This window comes from Manacus vitellinus, unplaced genomic scaffold (genome assembly GCF_001715985.3).
Source record: "Manacus vitellinus isolate BGI_N305 unplaced genomic scaffold, ASM171598v3 scaffold_43_pilon, whole genome shotgun sequence".
NCBI classification, from domain to species: domain Eukaryota; kingdom Metazoa; phylum Chordata; class Aves; order Passeriformes; family Pipridae; genus Manacus; species Manacus vitellinus.
The window spans coordinates 4,196,331-4,216,706 of NW_021940560.1; the positions used below are offsets into that span (position 1 = coordinate 4,196,331).

A 20,376-nucleotide genomic window follows, 5' to 3' on the forward strand; every position below is an offset into this window, starting at 1 on the left:
TAATAGGAAAACAACAACAAGAATCTGTGATCTGCAAAAAGAGACTATTTAATGAGTCTCTATTTGTGTGTACGCACACGCATGTGTGCATATATTTATGATTGTGTGGATAATTATCATTAAAAATAGCCATGTTGGGCCTTTTTAGTGCAGCCCTTTTCTTAACATCTCAGGCTTTGATCCTGCTCTGAAATGTGTGCAGGCAAATTCCTGCACAGCCCTTCAGTACCTATAGGTATCTCATACCAGCCTGCCAGTCTAAAGCTGTCACGGCGCTGCCATTGGGAGCAGGATGTGAATCTCCCGCCAAACAAAGAAGGAAAACAAAAATTCGAGGGAGAGGGTGAAATTAAAAAATTGCTGAGTGTGTGATTCAGGGTCAGCAGCAGCAGCTCCTGCGGCTGCTGCCCACGATGTCACAAGCATCTCGGCACAGACTGGGAAAGTCTTTTCAGTGGAGTAAAAGCACAGCCCTTCCAGTTTTAGATCACTTTCTTTGCTAATCACACTGACAAAAACCAACATCAAACCCTGAAATTTATCTTCCATAAAATTATAGATACATCACTGATTGTCGGCTGCAGAGGATATGTCAATTCTTTCAGCAATTCAGTGTATAAATACAAAACAGACAAAATTACTGTGGCAATTTTAGGTATTTTACTAAAATGGAAACAAAGCAACTGCAACAGACCATTAACGTAGGGCTCATGTTGCTTATTTTTAAAAATAAATGGCTTAAATAAATGTCTTTGCTCCTAAACAAATTTATTTTGCTTAGGAGAGAGTGTCACCCTTTAAAAGTGTGGAGCTAGTAACTGTCTTTACTTAAATGCAAGTTATGTATATCAGCGCAGAACATATTCAGTTTTAAAATTCTCAGTGATCTTCCTTACATTCTGTATGTAATAAAAATTATCTTAGCCTGTAATGGCATAGTTATTTAAAAAGGAAAGAAAAAAAAAAAGGAAAGAAAAATGAGGAAAGAAAAAAGCCTTACTTAAAGATTTTCTGTGTTCAGGCTTTGGCTCTTTGGATTCAGTGTCTAAGCTATTCAGTAATTCGATGCTGGAGGATCTTCTGAGTTTGAACTCCAAATTTCTCGATGTAAGTCTCTGTTCCTTTGGCTGGGAAAAGAATATATATATATATATATATATATACATATGTGTATGCTTTTAATAAAATGATTATTTGTAAGAATGAAGCAAGAGATTCCAGAATGCCAGTACAGAAGCTCACAGACACACACAGAGCAAGTGTGCAGGGAGTATATAATTTAAGGAAAGTGTAATGCAAAATTTGTCATATGGTAGAGCTTTTATGGCCCTGACAGACTGATCTTAATTTCTGAGATAAATTCCCATTTAAGTGAGGAAAACAAAAGGCCTGCTTCTTTAGGCTTTAGAGACCAAAATTATTTCCACATTGCAGGCTACTTCCAAATGCTGGCAAAGAGGAAGGGCGTTTAAATTGCCTTTCTGATTTAGATAGTTACAGTAAATATTCTTACAAGCACAATTGTTTCAAATATCATTGCAAATTTGGGTTTGAATTCTACTGGTTTAAGCTTATGAAGTAGTTGGGGGGGCTTCTCTCTTTCTCTAATTCGCTGGCAGACAATGTGAAAATTAACGGGGAAAAGAAGCAAAAGAATAAACGAAAAAAGGAGCTGCTGTTTCAGCGAAAGCCACGTCTCTTCCCATGGCATTTGGTCAGGTGAGATTTAGCCATCCCAACAGCCCGGAGAGCTGCCAGGCTTTCCACACTCGTTCAAAGTTTTAAAACTGAATGAAATGACAGGGGTGAAGTGGCCACGGAGTGCTGGGTGGTGACATCCTGTCCTGCGCACACGGCAGAGCAGAGCCTCGGCCAGGACCAGCCCTGCCCCAGCCATGGGCCAGCTGTGCCCCACCAGCTGCTGCTGCTGTGGCTCTGATGCCACGATATTACTATAGCTACACTAAAAATAATATATATAATCAAGTCTATTAGATGTTTAGCTGAATAATATGCCAAAAAAAAAAATTTTTTTTTTTCTGACTCTCCGTGGAAAACTCCACCCCAAAATCTTCAGTCGGATATCAATATCCTCACACACCCAATGAAATGCACAATATGAAGACATACATCATCAGATCAAACTTTCCTTGGCTGATTATAGCCTCAGGGTAATAGAATGTTTGTAGCTCTTTAAGGAAACAGTAGCTGTGTTCAGATTAACCCTTTCAAAGAGGCTGCAAATTCCACTGCAGCAAAACCACTGAAAAATGCAAGAAATGGGGATATTTTTCTCTCACCAGATTCTGCAGTGAACAAGGAAAGTCAGTGCCCTCTAAAAAAAAAAATAATTGTTCTTGGATCAGGCAGAGATAGCAGGAAGACATTTGGATTTTGTACTGAGAGTGGCAAAAAAGAAAGAAAAAGCTACAGCTGAAGCTGTTTTGGTAATTAAAAACTGTTTTAATAAAACGCAACCCTGCTTACTTCTAGTAGAAAACCCCCAGCCTTCCTGGGAGAATAACAGCAATCAGTTACAAAGGAATATTATTTGCTAGTGTTATTCTTGTGAATAAGTAATACAAAAATTCATAAAAGGCTCAAATGTATTAATAGTTCTATTGAAGATTATATACTGTAGGCTGCATAAACAGAAAAAGCAGAAATTCATTAGTTATTAAGTGCTTGTGTGCTTTTACAACCCTCAGCAAGCCAACGTCCTTGTTATTTCAGAGAAATAAATGTAGCGTTCCGTTTTGAGGCAAGAATCAAATGACATTTTTGTGCAACAACCTTGTTTATCTGACATTTTTTAGTAGATTTGCATACATATTTTTATGTCCTTCAGAGAAGGGAACGTCTAGCTAGCTGCTGACTGCCTAAAACCTGCAGAGATGCCTGAGCAAATGAAGTTGAAATTGCTACATCTTAATTAATAAAGGTAACAGCCAAAACAAATACATACCAATCTGTCAATTGCATTTTTGATAGCGTGGAACCAATCCAATATGAGAAAGTCGATATCCGACTGGAGGAGGAACTCATTTCCTGACACTGTCGTGATCTGGGAAGGGCATGGACACACACAGGTAAGTAAAGCACACACCAGACAGATGATTTTCCTCTGTTTTCCCTCCTAGGTCCCCCAAGTGCTCTTCCTTTGTACCAAGAATTATCTGCTGGAGTGCTGAGTTACTGAGGAGTTTTGAACCTCTGTCTGAAAACTGTTTTGAATATGTCACAACAAACGAGATATTGTCTCAGCAATGCAACCACCGAACACAAATAGTGCAAAAATAATGGGAATGTGACATAAGTAAAGGAAAGCCAGGAAACTCAGTGCGTTAAGACACAGTTCAAATGAAATTAGAGCACCCTGAAAAGAAATGAATGCAATAAGAGAATTATTTCTTGCTATTTGCAGTTTTCTATTTTAGTATTATTATTTTTATGTCTGGTACCATCATTCTCGAATTTGCACATATATTATACACCTGAAATTCCGGAGTCCACTTCCAAGCACTTTGGTAAAATTAATAATGTCACTCTTCCACATTAAAAAAAAAAAATACCATCAAAGATGGCTGCAGCAGAGTAATTAGGAGCCCATTTATCATGAAAAAAAAAAATCCCCAGTTTGTCTGCATAGAAGTCGATTTACATTTTTGACCCACTCACTGGGAATATTTATCAAAAGAACATTCAATCCCCTGATAATGCTATTTCAGTGCCTAACCTAATATTTGGTGGAAATATGCATGTATATGCTGTTGGTCTGAACTTCTGTAAACCACTGGGATAGTAATGATACATCATTTTTTATTTTACATATCTATCTATCTATATATTTCACCAGAGGAAACCTCCAGGTACTTCACACAACAGGTTGAAACAATCATTTTACAGATGGCAAAACTGAGGCTTTGCCCCAGGATTATTCAGAAGTCCAGGTGTTTGAGGCCACAGAGCATGAACAAGACAAAACAGCTGTCTGTGTTTGCAGACAGGTGAATGAAGGACTACAACCCCACCACATTTTGGAAGGGACAGGAGCTCATCATGCCCACACTCCAAACCAGCTCAGCTCCTGCCAGCACCGAAACCAAAATTTTTTCTTATTTTGTTGTTACTAAGAGTTGCTTGTGCAAAATGTAACATCCACATTTGGGAATTGGACAGTTGAGTTTCAGTGTTTTGGGGATGCAGGTTATGTCTGCATGTTGGGATGTTCACTGGAACATGGTATTAGTCACCAAAACCTATTCAGTTTTTTTTCAGAGAACAACTGAACATAGTGGACAATAGAGATTTCCTTCTGACCAAAGTTTGAGGAAAAGCAGAGCAAAGCCATTAAGACCTAGCACAGCCTATTTATGTAAATCCATCAACATGAAGTGCTACTGTTCACTGCATCTCCACCGTGTCAAGAGTTTTTACTGAAGCAAAAAAGAAACAGCAGATCCTCACCAGCCTGGGTACTCCCTGCATCTTCCTTAAAACTGAAATACTACCAAGAAAAAAACCTAAAAAACAAAACAACAGCTTAATGTCTCATTAATTGTCCAAAACCCTGCCTTTATTGAGGAAATGCCTGCAAGGAAGGTTTCCAAAGTCATCAGCATTAAGGAAAATCCCGTCAGTGCAGCTCCAGCAGAGACATCCTGTGAGAGCACTGTGGAGAATGTGGGAATGGTCCCCTGGCTCGGGCGCTGCCTGGCTGCAGATGTTCATCCCATCCTGTCCCTTCTGCACCCATTAGGAGCAAACTCCAGCCACCCCATTGCTCCCCATGCACATGGGACAGTTATTTATTAGGGGACTTTTAATTCCCTTATTAGTCCACAAGATATAATGTTAATCGCTACTCACACACTCACCCTTCCCTTTATAGAAAGGACATAAAAGGCCAAAATTCAGCTTAAGGTGAGCAGTAGAAAGAGCTGACCTCCAGTTCTGTGCCCAGCTCACACGGCAAGGCTTGAGTTCAAAATGTATGATATGATATCACAATTTATTAATGTATACATGCAGATATGAATTAGACTAAACACAGGCAACAATTCAATCTAATGCCTCTCTCGCAGTATAAACAAATCATTATTAAAATTATAAAATGGAATAACATTTTCAAAGTAAGAGCAACATATGTAATTAGATTTACTGTATTTTGAAGGCTTAAAAAGGACACAACATAGTTCAGCCTTCCGTTCAGTAAATTCAGGCTTTATTAAAATACAAGTATTCAGCACTGCATAAATATTTGCACTGTATGATATGCAAAAGAGATACTCCATTGCTAACAAGACCAAAGCAAAATACATGTTGAAAGTTTCTTTGTCTGAATGTGTTATTTTGATAATCATATATTATCAGTGTTTTATGAACAAATCTGTAAAAACAGATCATAGAATGGAGGGAAGAGAATTCATTTAAAATATACTTTCTGTAAGATGTAGTTCAGGTCCTTTTCTTTCTTTCCTCAGACTAATCTTCAGAGTAACTAGACAGTTTCAAGAAGACTGCTACTGCTCTCTACAGTTTAAATGCATCCACTCCTTAATTACAGTCAGTAATTGACTTTGTTCTGCTCCACTCCAGTCATTCACAGGCAAGCAGTTCCAAAGGCTTTGGCTGGTAAATCCCATTTAATGTGCAGGTTTTCTATCCCACTTTTATATATTACCTCCTTAGGATTTCTGATAAATGGCTCTTGGAAGGGATTGCTAAACCATATTTGCACTTTGAACAATCAAATTTTCAACACCCTTGGGAAAAGACATCAGTGAAGAATGCTGGTTTTGACTAAACCTCGTGATTGAACAATTTATGATCACAGCCCTAAATGATGTATAACTAACAACAAGCAGAAATTGTTCAATATTAAGGCCTGTTAACACACCATCCCTGTGTCAGGCACTGCTGAAACAAACAGAGGGGCCAGGGAAACAAATGAAAGACAAATCTGGGGGGAAAAAAAAAATAAAAATGAAGTGCTCTATCTAGAGCTGCCAGACTCCATTGTGCCAGGTACTTCACTTATTTAAATACCTCCCGAAATCCCTCTCTCTGAGCCATCATTTTTGCAAAGGCTACAGTCTGGAATTAGCATTACCTTACCAGGCAGAATGATGCTGCTCCTGTCAGCAATAAATACCCATGAGGAATGACAACTGACATCAACCCTCTGGTTTGCCATGCCCTTCAGGTTGGCTATAGGAGAGCCAGGCTGCCTGGATTCCCTCTATTTTTGCTACAACACCTTGGAATAATTACTTCAAAGGGTGAATTCACTCACACAGTAGTTTTATCCTGTCCTGCTGCTAAGCATTGATCCTCTGAAAATACAGGCTCGCCACAGGTAAATGTGTGCTAAATTCAATGCACTGCTGGGCTGCCAACACCGTGTGGGAAGTGGTGAGAGGGGCAGGTGTGAAACACTTTTTCTGATATTCTATTTGTGGTTTATTAAGGGTTTCTCTTGTCACCTTATAAAGCTGCAAATGGAGGCTTGAGCTTCTTTTGCATGTCAGCTTAATGATGTACCAAGGTGGTGTTCAACAAGGTCCTATATTATTAAACAGAAAGATATCCTTGTAGCCTTAAGAAATAAAGGACACTCTATCTAATTAATACCTTTACTATTTTATAATATATAAATATACTTTGGATGCTACCTAGGATCACCAGTTCTTAAAAATCCTATAAATTATATATTTTTCCTGTGCTAGGTTATGCATTGGGACATACTACCGTGCAGAGCATGGCTGTGTTCCTCCAGGACTTCCAAACCTTTAGAGATCACCCGGATCACCTTTTGGAACGTGTCTTAGAGACTGTTCCATTTCAGAGTATGCTTATACCAATGAAAAACAGCAGATAAAACCCAGAAAAGTGCCATGAGATAAGCCCAGGGTCTTCTGTCCACAGTTTTCCTGCAAAGTCAGGTCTGAGGATTGCTGCACTGCTGTGAAAAATGTCTCCTTCAGGATATCCCTCTAGTTCATTACCAATATGCATTTCTATAGATACATTCATTCTTAAATTTATTTTAACTGCAGGACAGGGATGGAGGCAATTTTAGCAATCCTACTGATGGGCACTCTACGGAGATACGGGAAAGGGCGATAAATTCACACAGCAAAACAAAAATTCAAACCCGTCCTATTGATTCACCCACTTCAAAGTGTACTTATGCATCTCTGGTGGTCAGAACTATTATTGGCAGTGATGAACAATTTTCAGACAATGCCAAGAACAAACCTTAACACAGGAAGTGAAGAATCCTGTGGGGAAGGAGAAATGCAGCAAAAGAAACTTAGTCTGTACCCTGCAGCGAGCAAAAGGGAGCAGAGGGAGCAGCTTGGGAAGTGTGTGGCTCAGGTATAGCTCATGCATGGCCACCAAAAAAACATCTCACAGTTCTTATTTCAGCCAAATACTGAAACAAGCCATTGTTCAAGTTGGTGGACTGTTGGGGTGAAGCTTCATATATCCTACCCCAATGGTTCAATGTTGGATTATTGGATGCTTTTGGAGCGTGGAAACTTCAGCAGTTGCTAATCCAGTGCAAGATTCAGTGCAGAAAACTGAAATTTTGATGCCACCTGGGACTCACACAGCTTGTGGTGAACACTAAGTGATTTAAACTTGGATTGACAGATACCTCTGCGTGCAGAAATTCAATAAAATGTGTTCCTCTTGTTGCACTGTGCATTGGGATTGCTGCCCTTGATATGTGTAGGAAAAAAAAGGAAATGTGAGTCGCTGGAGCATTTCTAGCTCCAAAGTTAACACTTTTCCGCCTTCCCACTGCTCCCTTCATCTCACCTTGCTCTCTCACAAAGTGGTGATTTTTTTTTCTGATCATGTTAATCAACCTGATTCCCCATAATGAAGAGGAATCTTGGCTTTTCCCTCTGTTTTCCTGAGAGATTTTTGTTGGATGGGATCTATCCACCCAGCCCATGTAACACAGGACACGCTACTCTCCATTTGCATGGCAGCCACCAGGGCTGGGACAGGGAAGCTGTGAAAAGAGTCAAAAGGAAAATTCAAAAAAATAAAAAAAGAAAGAAAGAAGACTAGGAATTTTCTCTCTCTAAATATTAATTTAAAAAATCATTAGAATATAATATAACTTGATTATAAACACATAAAAAACCATAGATACTTATGTGTCCACACCCCCAGTAGAAGTAGAATTAATTAAATTTGGGAGACACTACACTCCTTAGTGGTTTAATTAACTGGATTTGAGTTAAATGGGGACCGAGCTATGCAAGTTTTAAAAAAACATGTCAAAAGTCTAACTGCATTTCTGGAAGTTGATCTTAAATTCTTTCTCACAGATAATCCAGTCTCTTGGCCATGTTTATGCTGTATGAGTGAGCAGCCGAAAGGATAAATAAAATATCTCTCTGTGCTGTACTGTGGTGAGCTGAGTCTAATAGTAAAAAAATGGAAATAGAAGGGAAAAAAAGGATCAGTATTGAGCTGCATTATATTTGTATAGCATCATGTATCCATTCTATGATCCAGCCTATCAAACAGAGGTAGTCATGGTTATGCTGATAGTTAAATTACTTAAAGGACTCTAAGATGTTTATGACTACCAAAAAAATTTCATTATCAAGCAGATTGTCTGTCTCATATTACAGTCTGGCTTCACCCATCTAGCAGTCCTTTGGATGTCGAGCAAAGTTAACATGGAAGTGATGGGGAAATATCAGCTTGAGAGAAAAGGTCTTCAACCAATCTTTCAAAAAAAAGAAAAAGATATTTGTTAAAAAATTTGGTGAGAAAGTATCTGCCTTGTGTTCCCAATGTTGCTAGATGTTAAGTAAATATATGCTGATTGCAAAAAAGTTGCTTTGGCAACTCTCTTATTAAAATGCATTTGTAACCCCCATCTGTCATGAAAGTTTTGAAAAGTTTGTTTACTTTGGAGAGCCGCCTTATCCAGGGTTACCCCGGCATACAATGATAGCAGTCTTCAGAAGTTGTGTGAGGAACAAGCCACTAGGGATCCATTTTTGTTTTAATTGGCACACACAAACACTTTTCTGGTCTGTCAAAAAGATCAAGCTAATATGCATGGCGGGTGTTATATTCTCAGCTTTTGGGAGTAGTAAAGCTCCCTTTATTTAAGTAATTTAAATGATAGACTGCAAAAACTTTGCAAGTCAGAAAAATGTTTTATACTTTCTTTGGGAATATTTGTTTTAGGCAACAGAAAATGTTCTACATATCTAAAGATGTTGAACCTTATGTTTTAATTACCCCGTTTTTTTCTGAGTCTGTAAAAATGACTGTGAAAACCAAGGATTGCAAAGAGGCAACAAACAGATCCTGTGTTTTCACAACTTCTGCAATATTACAAATTGTAAGACCAAATGCTGCCAGATGTTTATAGGATATTTCCTCAATTGTGTTGCCTTGTGGTATGACTGATTTGCACATCCATTCTCTGGGAACCTTTGTGGGGTCATCATATCAAAACAACATTCTCATATACAATAAGTTGCTTTCTAGTGAAACTACTGCTGGCATTATACACATCAATGGCTCTGAAATGGATTCGACAGTCTCAAATTTGGGGGTCAAACTTACAAGAAACAATAAATTTTTAAATAAAACTATATTGCACCAGTGGAGAACAGATAATTTATTTTCATGGTGAATTCCTGGGACTAAGTCCTTCAACATAATTTAGTAATAAAATAATGAACTCTGGGACAGTTAAGAAGAAGGAAAATTCTTTGAGCCTAAAGTTTCCCTTTTGCTGTGCCATGAACTCTTAGTATACAATTGAATTACATTAATACCAGCAAGGAGAGAATCAAGTCTTCTTTCTGTACTATAAAGTAAAATTTTCCTTTCCTTCTGGGCTGTGAACAATCTCAGTTGAAGAACTGATTTTTATTGTTTTTATGGAAGATATTGAACCAGTAGGAGGTCACAAGCCAAGCTGATTAGGCCCTGAGACACCAAAACTCCTCCTTGGATTTGAAGAGGAGCTCAGGCTGGGGATCCACAGAGTTTCTCTGGAGGAGGAAAGGTCCAGGGGTACTGGGATGTGTCACTGATTTCAAGGAACAACTTGTCATTCTGCCTTATGCACCCACCACTCCAGGTCTCATTTCTTACTGCCCTTGGAGGTGTATGAGAGGAAAGCACATGCTACTTGAGCAAAGGGGAAGGTAAGGGAGAGAAAGTACTCTCTGCCAAACATCCAGGGAATGCATTGGGAAGTATTTCCTGCTGATCTGCCGTACTGGTATTCTCCCCTGTGCGAGACAGTTGGAATACTGAGATTGACCTCTGAAAGCAAGGGTTTCCTTCAGAGGGTAAAGAGTAGAAAGAGAAACGCGAGACAGGCAGCAGATGACCATCCTGGATGTCAGCCACTTGTGTTCAGCCTGCTGTGTCCCCCCTGCCCGTGCTACCCTCTGCTCCAGCCCCACAGACGAGCTGCCCTTGCCACGAGGCAGCGTGGATGGACTTCTGACAACCTTCAAGCCAAAGTCAGGGCAGAATGGAAGTCACCAGTCTTGGGGAGCAAGAAATAAGTAGCCCCCAAACCGGTAAAAGCAGAGAAGCAGGAGATAATAATTAAGACACAACTCAGTCGTGTCTGCACATAGTGGGAAGTCAGGGAATAGACAATTGTACATTTTGTCCGCAGATGAAGACTAAAGGCGATGTATGAATACCTACTGCAAGCTACTTTTCTCCTTGGGGTAATATTTTACTGTTATTGCCTTTGCAATCTGAAGCCATATATTACACAGCCACACACAGAGATATTGGCAATGGTTTCTCAGAGAAGTCCTGTCTTTCTTCGTTTTACCAGCTGGACAATACCTAGTGATGAATGGTCCTCCTGTCCAATTTTATATGCATGTTATAACACTTTATGATGTATGTGAGTGAGACTCAACGTGATAAGTCCCTGTAACAAACAAAAATATCAAAGGGAGAATGAATGCTCTGCTTTCACAGCGAGCAAAGATATATATTTAAAATATATATGTGCTATGTGTAAAGATTTCATTTTGTTGACTCTTATTTTAGCCAGAAATTTATTCATCAGTAGCAGAGCATTTCACAGCTACATTATTTGCAGGAAGAAGCCAGTGCTGGCTCTTAGTATTTCATTTATGGACACATGTCTCCTATTAATAAGCGCTGAGATTGCACAATAAGAGAAAAGAGATGTTGCTATAAGTATCTTTATACTTATAGTAACGTATTTGGCCATGATTATAAGTGTTTATAAAACTTTCAAGAATTGTTCCTTGTCTACTTACACTAATGAGAACACCTGTTAAGTTTAGAGCTGCACAGGCTTATTTGCATTGAATTCAGGTTTTTGCATACTGTACATCACTTTTTGAAACAATTAGATGTTTTCAGAGAAATATAGCTAAAAGAAGAAAAGCAGCTTGAATGCCCTCCAGCCCAAGTCAGTGCTAATCCTGGGTTGTGTGAAAAGCAGAAACCTGCTGAATTATAATACTGACACAAATTCAGGGAGCAGTGAACAAAGGTGTACCTGCAAATCCTCTGATAGCAGATGTTTCTTGTGGGGATTGGTACCTGCTGTTGAATAAACCATCTCTTAGAGATAAAACAGCACTACTGAATGGGATTTTCATTGTTATATTTACCATTTTCTTTTCATTTGGATAGTTTCTTTTCCTTTTTTTTTTTTTTTTCTTGTGACTCAGAACTGTGTAGCGAGCATGTAGAACATGTGGTCATTTTCACAAATAGCTGTATATGTTATTTTACTAACTTCCCGAAAGCCAATACAACAACACAAGGTTCCTCCTACTGCTTGAGATCCAAAACATCATCTCTGCAGTAAAGGTTTTTGTGGCCTGGGGCAAAGAGGCAGGAGATCCCTTTCTATAAAAACAGGTCTACTGAACGGTAAGTGCAATATCCTGCTGGGACACAGCCATGCCAGCTATTGTTTAATAACAATGTACAACATCAAAGTTGGTCCATGATCTGAGCACTTACTCTGCCAGCTGTGTCAAGTTCCTAAGTGGTGCAGGCAGGAAAAGATACTGGTTATTATCTTCCCTTGCATGCACGGAGCAAACAACGCATTACATCTCAGGTTTGCCTCTTTCCTTTTTTATTTGTATGTAAATATTAGGAAAAGCTAAGCAGGATGAAAAATGTTTTGAATAAGGCTATTACATCCATTTAAGAAAACAAATACTTCCAACTACAACAACTGAAAAGATTTCTGTTTAAAAAAAATTAGTGCTTTAATAAATATTATGCTGTTGAGATTCAGGACAAAGATGAATACATTTTGTCACCTATCTGAGCTCTAGTCTCTAAGGAGTCACAACCTTGTGAGAAAACTTTCAGAGGTAATATGGTTCTTAACTGAGCACAGAAGAACACATATATTTCAAATCACAGAATCACAGAATGGTTTGGGTTGGAAGGGACCTTAAAGATCATCTGATTACCCTGCCATGGGCAGGGAAACCTTCCACTAGATCAGGTTACTCAAAGCTCCATCCAGTTTGGCCTTGAATGTTTCCAGGTTGCCAGTGCAGTTCCCAAACCATTCTTACACAGTTTTGACATTTATCTCATTTGTGAATGAAGTTATTTTAAGTAATAAGCAGCATCACAGTATAGATAGTATGGAGACAGTGTTTAATTCAAAGAATAACATCTTCTGATTTTTGAACTTAGAAACCCTTGTAATCTAAAAAAATATGGGACTTTGTCTGTCTCCAAAGTGCTGTGATAGTCTCAAACCAGTGAAAACCAGTGTTGGAGGATCCTTGGATTTTTATTTAGTCATTCTGGAACTGCACTGGCCTTTAAATTTATCAGCTGCTCTATGTGGTAGTTTAGTAATGACAGAAGATTAGTCAAAATGTTATTTAAAAATAACAGATAATCAAAATATCAAATCATCTTTTCACAATAAGTGGCTAAGTGGAGCTTTTCTATGCAGAGAGAATATAGTTCAGAACTCAGGGAATTTCTTAAACTAACTGAATTTGGTCAGCCAGTGGTCATTGGGTGAAAAACTACTCATTCATCTAACTGTGTAGCTCAGAAAGAAGAGAACCTACTTGGATCAACTTCTGCAATTGTAAGAAATACAGTGAAATTAGGAAAAAATATAAGAAACACATACTTCCTCTCTAGATCTTAGAGTTTCTGGTATACACTGGGATATACCAAATAAAAAACACTAAAAGCAAATACATTATTTTAAAAATATGTATAGTTTTTGCAAGCATCTGATTTTTTTTTTAAATAATGTAAGTTTTTCTCATGTATTAGAACATGATGTACACTTTGACATCTGTCAGTCAAGCTTCTGGCTACCACACTGGACAATCTGGAGGGACGCGCCACAATGTGATGTGGCATGCAGAAAATTTGAAAAACTCCATTTTTCCAAAATAAAAATCACATCTTCTAGTTTTAAATAGGGAGAATGATTGCAAAATATTTGGCCATCAAGACTGTAAAGATTGAGGTTGGATAATCAATAACGTTTGTGGCTGAATTACCCACTGATAACAAGTAATTTCCTGCTATTCGTGAGGGGAATTGGGAAGTGGATTTTGGGAATTTGGCAGACTCTGTCTCTCTTTTCTAAATGTGCTGTGTCTGAAAGCCTGATATTTGTTCCTATTGCAAGCTTTGGGATGATGGAGTACAGGCAAATGCAGGTTTGGGGTGATAGCTTGTTCAGGAACTCCAGGATCTAAATATAAGGGAAGCTAAAAATACACAAAATTATCAAGGCCAGGAATGGCCGAGTATTTGGGGGTCGAGTTCTCTGTGCCATAAAACCACATTTATCTGAATCCCTTTAACACCATTATTGTTGCTTCATTTCTTGCCACTAGTATATGTACAGCACCCATGGCAAAGAACTGAAGTGGTTTAAAACACATCATGGCCTCCTTGTCCAAAGGTGTCATCTTTGCATATTAATTTGAGCACTGAGGATGCTGTGCCAAGAGACCCGTGGTTATAAAGCAACCCAAAGTGCAGATACACAGGGGCTGTGACCAGAGCATCTCCTCACAGACCCCTGACCCACACGTTTCTTGCCCTCCTCACCATGTTGTTCGAAATTCTGGGTACATTATCGCCCTCACCACACTCCACAGCACAGGACAAATCAAAAGCAACATCCCATCAGTAGCATAGACGTTAAACTGAGAGGCAAAAGAGAAAGTCTTAAGGAAACTGGAATTCCAGGCTTGAGTTTCTGAAAGTGTTATGTTACCGTTGTTATGTTACAATCCGACCCATGACCTAACGCTTGCAATGTTCTCTTACCACTAAGATAATTAAGAATGCTCTCAGATTCTTGATTCTTACAAGGGAAATTCATAAGTTACTTCCCAGAGATTTGGGGTACTAACTTATTGGAGCTGAGCTGGAAGAGCTACCAGTTGCCAAACTCTACCAGTCGTGTCTAAGCAGAGACATGCAAGTGAGTTTGAACTATAAACAGAACCAATTACATTAACATTTCCCAACGCTTTCAAGACTCAGACTTGAAGTTTTTATTTGTTTCTCAAAAAACATGATCCTCTATGCTAATAAGTCTAAAAATTGATTAAAAGGAAAACATTCAAAGCAGAACCTGGCAGTGCAGCTTCTCATGTGCTTCCCTTTCATCTGCCGGAACACGGTAGCCCTGATTCAGCAAGGTACTTCATTAAGAAATAGGCAACGTGCAGAATCTGAGTGCTTGAGCTGTTTTCAGTCACAAGAGTGAAATGAGCCAATCAGCCTGAGCAGAAAATAGCAGAAAAGTTATATTTATTCACAGAGAGAATATTTCAGGGAACAAAAGATATGTTAGTGACAGCCAGTAAGAGCTGCATGTAAATTAACAGCAGAACCACAAGAAATAAAGTTAGCTATCACTTGTAAGCCTAACAGTAAAAGAAAGCTATACCTTTCAGCCCAATTGAGAGAAAAGAATGCCTCATCAAGGAATTAGAGGGGGAGAAAACCAAAAATAACTACAAAAAACCCCCCACCACCTATTGGTTCCTTTGCTGTTAGAAGGAAACACGCAGTAATAATCTTATGTACCTACTTGGAGAAAACAAAAAGTATGATTTTTTTTTAAGTGTTGGCTATATTATTAAAAAGACAGCCAAAATATCTTGAAAATAATGAGAGAAAAACAACAACTATGCAAGAAACTGTACCTAGCTTTTAGCTAAACTCTTAGTCTTCAATTGCCAACAATCCACATAACTCACTCTTTTCTTTCTGAGAACAGATGAACTGATTCTCTATCACAGCCAAGCTCATAATATCTGAGATTAACTAGGAGTCATTCACTTAGAGGATGACCTTACAAAGAATTAAGCCATAAATTAGATACTGCCAGAACTTGAGAAATAAAAGAAAAAAAAATTGCTGAGAGTTTTTTTAGGTGTTTAGAAATTCAATTACACCAATTTCATCTCTTGTTGAAATGCAAACCAGCAGGCTGATAACAGAGAAACACACCATGCCCAAACAAACTAGTGAGAAATACTAAAATAGGTGAATATTTATCAAAACCCTTGTTTAACAGAGGAGGGGGACTGATATCCATGTTATTTGGAAAGCTGCTTTTATCGACAGAGAGAACAGGATCTTAGTTTCACGCTTAACTCCGAACCATAACTCATCCCTCTTTTTCGCTGCTTTTGCTCAATGACAGGTCACTCACCTCACTACTGTCATGCGTTACAAAAATTAGCAACCAAGCAAGTGAATCTAGATCAGCCCCTACTTTTGAACTTGCTCATTTGCCTCTACACTCTGTTTGCTACTAGAAACCCGCTTGCTGCATCGCAGGACCAACTTCACAGCCGACACGGAGCAAGAGAGCCGGAGAACCTTGTGAATTTTCCCAATGTATCAGACTTACAGAAACACCTGTGCTAAATAACTTTATGCTGAGCTACTGTGAAAAGCTGCAGTGTTAAGTAGCAATCACAGTTTCTGATTTTTCACTGAGCTGGTTACTCTTCTGCCAGAGTCCTCCGAGCTGTCGTGCGGAGCGTGAATGGTCCCCATTTTAATCTGGTTTCCTGTCTCGTTATTTAAATTGTTCAAGTCCTAAATTTCTTTATTTATCTTGAAGTACCATTATATCAATACAATGAGAATTGAGCAGCAGCTGATAAAGTTGAAAAAAATCTGTTCATAAATGCCTTTAATTTCTGAATTGAAACCATTCATTCAGTGACTACTCTAAGAAGATAAGAGTGGTTGAAGAAAATCTGAGGCATTTGATTTGATACAGATTTAAAAGTGTTATTTCTCTTCTTTAAAAATATCCCAAATACGGAATATAAGGATAAAATTGCTGTAAAATTAAATAAACTTAGAAAGTTGCTGTTCATCCATCCCTTATTAAGGACTGCAGCATTTATGTGAGGAAATCTCTGATTTCCATTTTACAAGAAAACAATGCCCTTAAATCTACACAAGCACTTAAAAAAGATGCATTTGCATGGATACAGAGCTCATTATAGGCTTTAAGTGTGTCAGTGATTAGATGGAGAACTTGTTCAAACAAATTATTGACTCTGGTACTGAAGATCAGAGAGACAGTCAAGCTCTGCAAGCAGGTAGGAGAGTTACAATTAGGTTTGTTCAAGGAGTTGCCCTTCCCAGAGCAGTAAACTCCAACAGTCCCAGGTCTGGGAGAAAATATCAAATACCTGCACATCCCTTCACACCTGAGAGGGGAGAGCAGGTAAAACCACATGCTGTCACTCATGGCAACATCCTCAAAGAGGATTCACCTTTTAGATCTTTAACCCTTTCACGTGTTTCCTTCCTACACAAATCACAGTAACAAGAAAAATCCAGGAAAGTGGAAATTGAGCTGCTGCTAATAATAATTTATCTTTAGCAATGTCTCCATCAGCATGAGTGGAGACTGGAGACATGTGTAGATGCTCCCCTCAAACTGAAGCAAACCTAAACCATCTTATGCTTTGCCAAACCTTTAGAAACTGGGAGAGGAAAAAAAAGAAAGTTGTTAAAAATTTACTACTGTTGGTTTCAAACAAAATTTAAAGCAATTTCTGATTTTCCCCAGACTCCAGGCAGGCGTGCACAGCTCATGGTATTTAAATGAAGCTCCCACAACATTTTGTGGCAACACAGTATTTTATGGGAGCGAATGCAAAACACAGCAGCAGCACCACTGTAAACTTTGAAACGTTTCAAAGAATATCAAGCCCAAACTAAGCTGCCAATATAGTTTTAAGTACAACGTAGTGAGCTAAATTATGCAAGCAACCGTTTCTCACACGAGTAGTTCCAATGATTTCAGACAAGGGAGATATCTGAGATGAAGGTTTGCAGAAGAGGATGCTCAAAAAGTATAAAAAAAAAGTATTTTCCAGTGCAAAGAAGGTAGCAACACCCAGACTTGTGTTTAGGTAGGTTTGCCTGCGCTCTCGCGATTCTCATTTCCTACGTGAACTGTGTTTCAAATCTATAATTCATACAAAGTGAGAATTTCAGTGTTTTTCTTTCACTAAAGAGCCTATTGTGAATGGCCCCAGGACAACTCCCCCAGCCAGGTAATTTAAACTGCAGAAAAGATAGGCAGAGACGTTATTTTCAACAAGGTCCCAAGGTGGCTTTCAATTCAGAAAAACAATTGACTGATGTTTCTCTGTTTGCTGCCAGGAAGCTCTATGTAGTATTTCTAGAGCTTTTTCTCTACTCTACCCAACATGTGGGCTCAGTGTCAAGCTGTGAGTTTGTAAATCTTTTTCAGCACTTACCAGAGCTCAACATGAATTATGGTATTGCCAAATCTGCTTTATGCAGCTTTTTTTACACGAGAAGAAAATGTACAATTTTATGGTCAAAAAGAAACATCTACATGCCTGCAATGGGAAAATGCAGTCAGTTGGGATTGAGCCCCAGAAAAAATTTTTTCCCCTAATTTTGCTTCTTTATCACCTTCAAACTTCGGAAACTTCTGAGCCGTTGAGTTGTTCTTGGTGCACATGGCTTTTTTCTGTACCTTTATTAGCTATATTAGCTAAGATTTTTTTAACTAAGATTTTCTTAAATAAGATTTTATTAACTTAATGCCCGTTTGAAAAATTCCTGCTACTTTTGTGGATGATTTGCCCTCAAATGTGTCTTAATTTTTAATAAAATACCTTCCTATTTGTTGAAGAATAGTTAGCACAGGAGATAAATCAGCCCTTTTGTTGAGGGCTAATAAACTTTGTGCGTGTGCATGTGCGTGTGTGTGTGTGAGAGAGTGACTTAATACAATTATAATAATATTATATGGCAGGCAAAAATATAATGAAAATGATAATTTGCCAAAAAGATTTAAAAAACACTGAGGTGTTACCTATCAAAAGTTCTCCTTCTGTCTATGATACAGCACAGATTGCAATCGTGACAGTAAATCTGGTGCTATTGTTAATGCCATGGCACTTTGGTTTTTGGCTTGCTTCAGTCCAATCTGTGACATGCTTGTGAATATCTTTCTTCTGTTCTGTCTGTATGGCATATGGATTTCTGGGATACAACGTCAGACCTATCCACATAACAAGTGTTCAGAGCACCTTATCATTTTAAAAAGCCAATTACTCAAAAAGACAAATGTGAAATGTTTCACATTTAATGATGAGCAAATCTGCAAAACAAATGCAATTTTGCTTCATTTGAAAAAGTTTAGTTTAACTGTAAATATTGCAATGGAGTCCCTAGCAATACACACCATGGGTAGGGACAGGCTCATTTTATGCATATTGTACATCATCACTGTCACTTAAATCTGCAAGATTTTCCATGCTAAGTTGTTTTAAATAAATAGAAAGAAATGAGATACAAAAGAGTGAAATATATGCTTCTGAATAGACTGTAAAAATGTCACTGCTAGCACTGAGCATTGGACACTTAAAAAAAAAATATTTTGAAAGTCTCTCCCAAAAAAACGAAAACTGCATATGTCTACAGAGGTAAAGGTCAGTAATGAAACAATTAACAGCAAAAATACCAATCCATTTTTTAGAAATATTTGTCAATATATAAAGAATGTTTTGTACTGCACAGAAGTGCTCAATTAATCCTGGTTTAGTGGCCGTATGTCAGATTCCCAGACTGAAAGGATGTCAGCTGAAGAACTTAAATACACACAGGTTCAAAAGCAAGATTTTGTAAGGACTTCAGGATGGCAGAAATTGCTACTTTCTGCTGCAGTACTAATAGAGTTCATGATTCAATTAAATTCTTAAAAAATTCTTTGACTACTGCAGTCAAAATAGAGTGAAGTGGATTATTTTTTTAAAGAAAGACTATAGGTATATATTTATGCCTTCATGACTAAAAAGTCTACAGGCACAAATAGACCAGCCACTGCTACAGATAATTTCATGATTGCCAGTTATCTAAATTGTAGGTGCTGGGTACCAGGGAAGATATTAAAATGGTTATTGTTAGGGTAGGAGTATATTGAGCTAAAAGGAAAGAAGAACAGGGATATTACTGGAAGTATTTGACTCAGCAAGGCAAATGGATTTATGGACAATATTTAAAATACATGGGGAACATATAAACAGATTTTAATATTGGAGATTTTTGTGACTAATTTGATTTTTAAACCCCTCACACTAAACTGAGAACACTGGTAACAAAATACTATAGAATATGTGAAACTGAATGCAGCTGGCACTGGTAATTTTAGAAGAAACTAATCTTGATATTTATAACATCATGTAGCAAGCGGAACAATTTTACCAGGCTAGGAATGTTGAAATACAAAAAAGTTCACCTTTCAGCTATTGTGTTTTAGCTCTATTACACTAGAAAAAAAAATCAGAAATCAGCTGTTGCAATGCAAATATTAAGAAAGTTTATTATGATATATAGCCATGGAGATACCTTTTTTAAACTGCTTGTACATGTATTGTATTTTATATTAAATTTTTGTAATCCAGCTCAGGGACTTAATATATACAGCTGAAAAATCAGTTCATAAATTATATTTAGAAACCCAGAAAATATGCTGAGCTACAACATTAGATAAGAATCTTGTTTTAAATGCATTTCCTTAAGTATTTTTTTTTAGCTTTCAATTTAGGGTTTTATGTTTTTACCTGTAGAATGCCAGATATAACGAACTAATAACTAAAGCATAAAAAAAAGGTATTTTACCCCTAATCCTGGAAACAGCTGTACTAATAATTCCCCAAATTTTTTTTGCTATTGCTGCACAACAATAAGCATAAGTGTACACACAAACCTGTAAGAGAATGTAATTCAGCTCACAATTTCATAATGGTATTTAGATTCTACAATTTTGGATTGTAAGGGGAA

General features: G+C 37.9%; 1 protein-coding gene across 1 annotated transcript in view; it reads right to left on the reverse strand.

Moving 5' to 3' along the window:
* The window catches only part of ARHGAP15 (Rho GTPase activating protein 15), a 331,248-nt gene that overhangs the window by 160,537 nt on the left and 150,335 nt on the right, over positions 1 to 20,376 (reverse strand). The window contains exons 7-8 of the mRNA XM_018078934.2: positions 2,966 to 3,064; positions 1,001 to 1,127 (exon numbers count right to left, since the gene is read on the reverse strand). Of these exons, the coding sequence (XP_017934423.1) occupies positions 1,001 to 1,127; positions 2,966 to 3,064 (226 nt within the window). The remainder of the gene's footprint in view (positions 1 to 1,000; positions 1,128 to 2,965; positions 3,065 to 20,376) is intronic.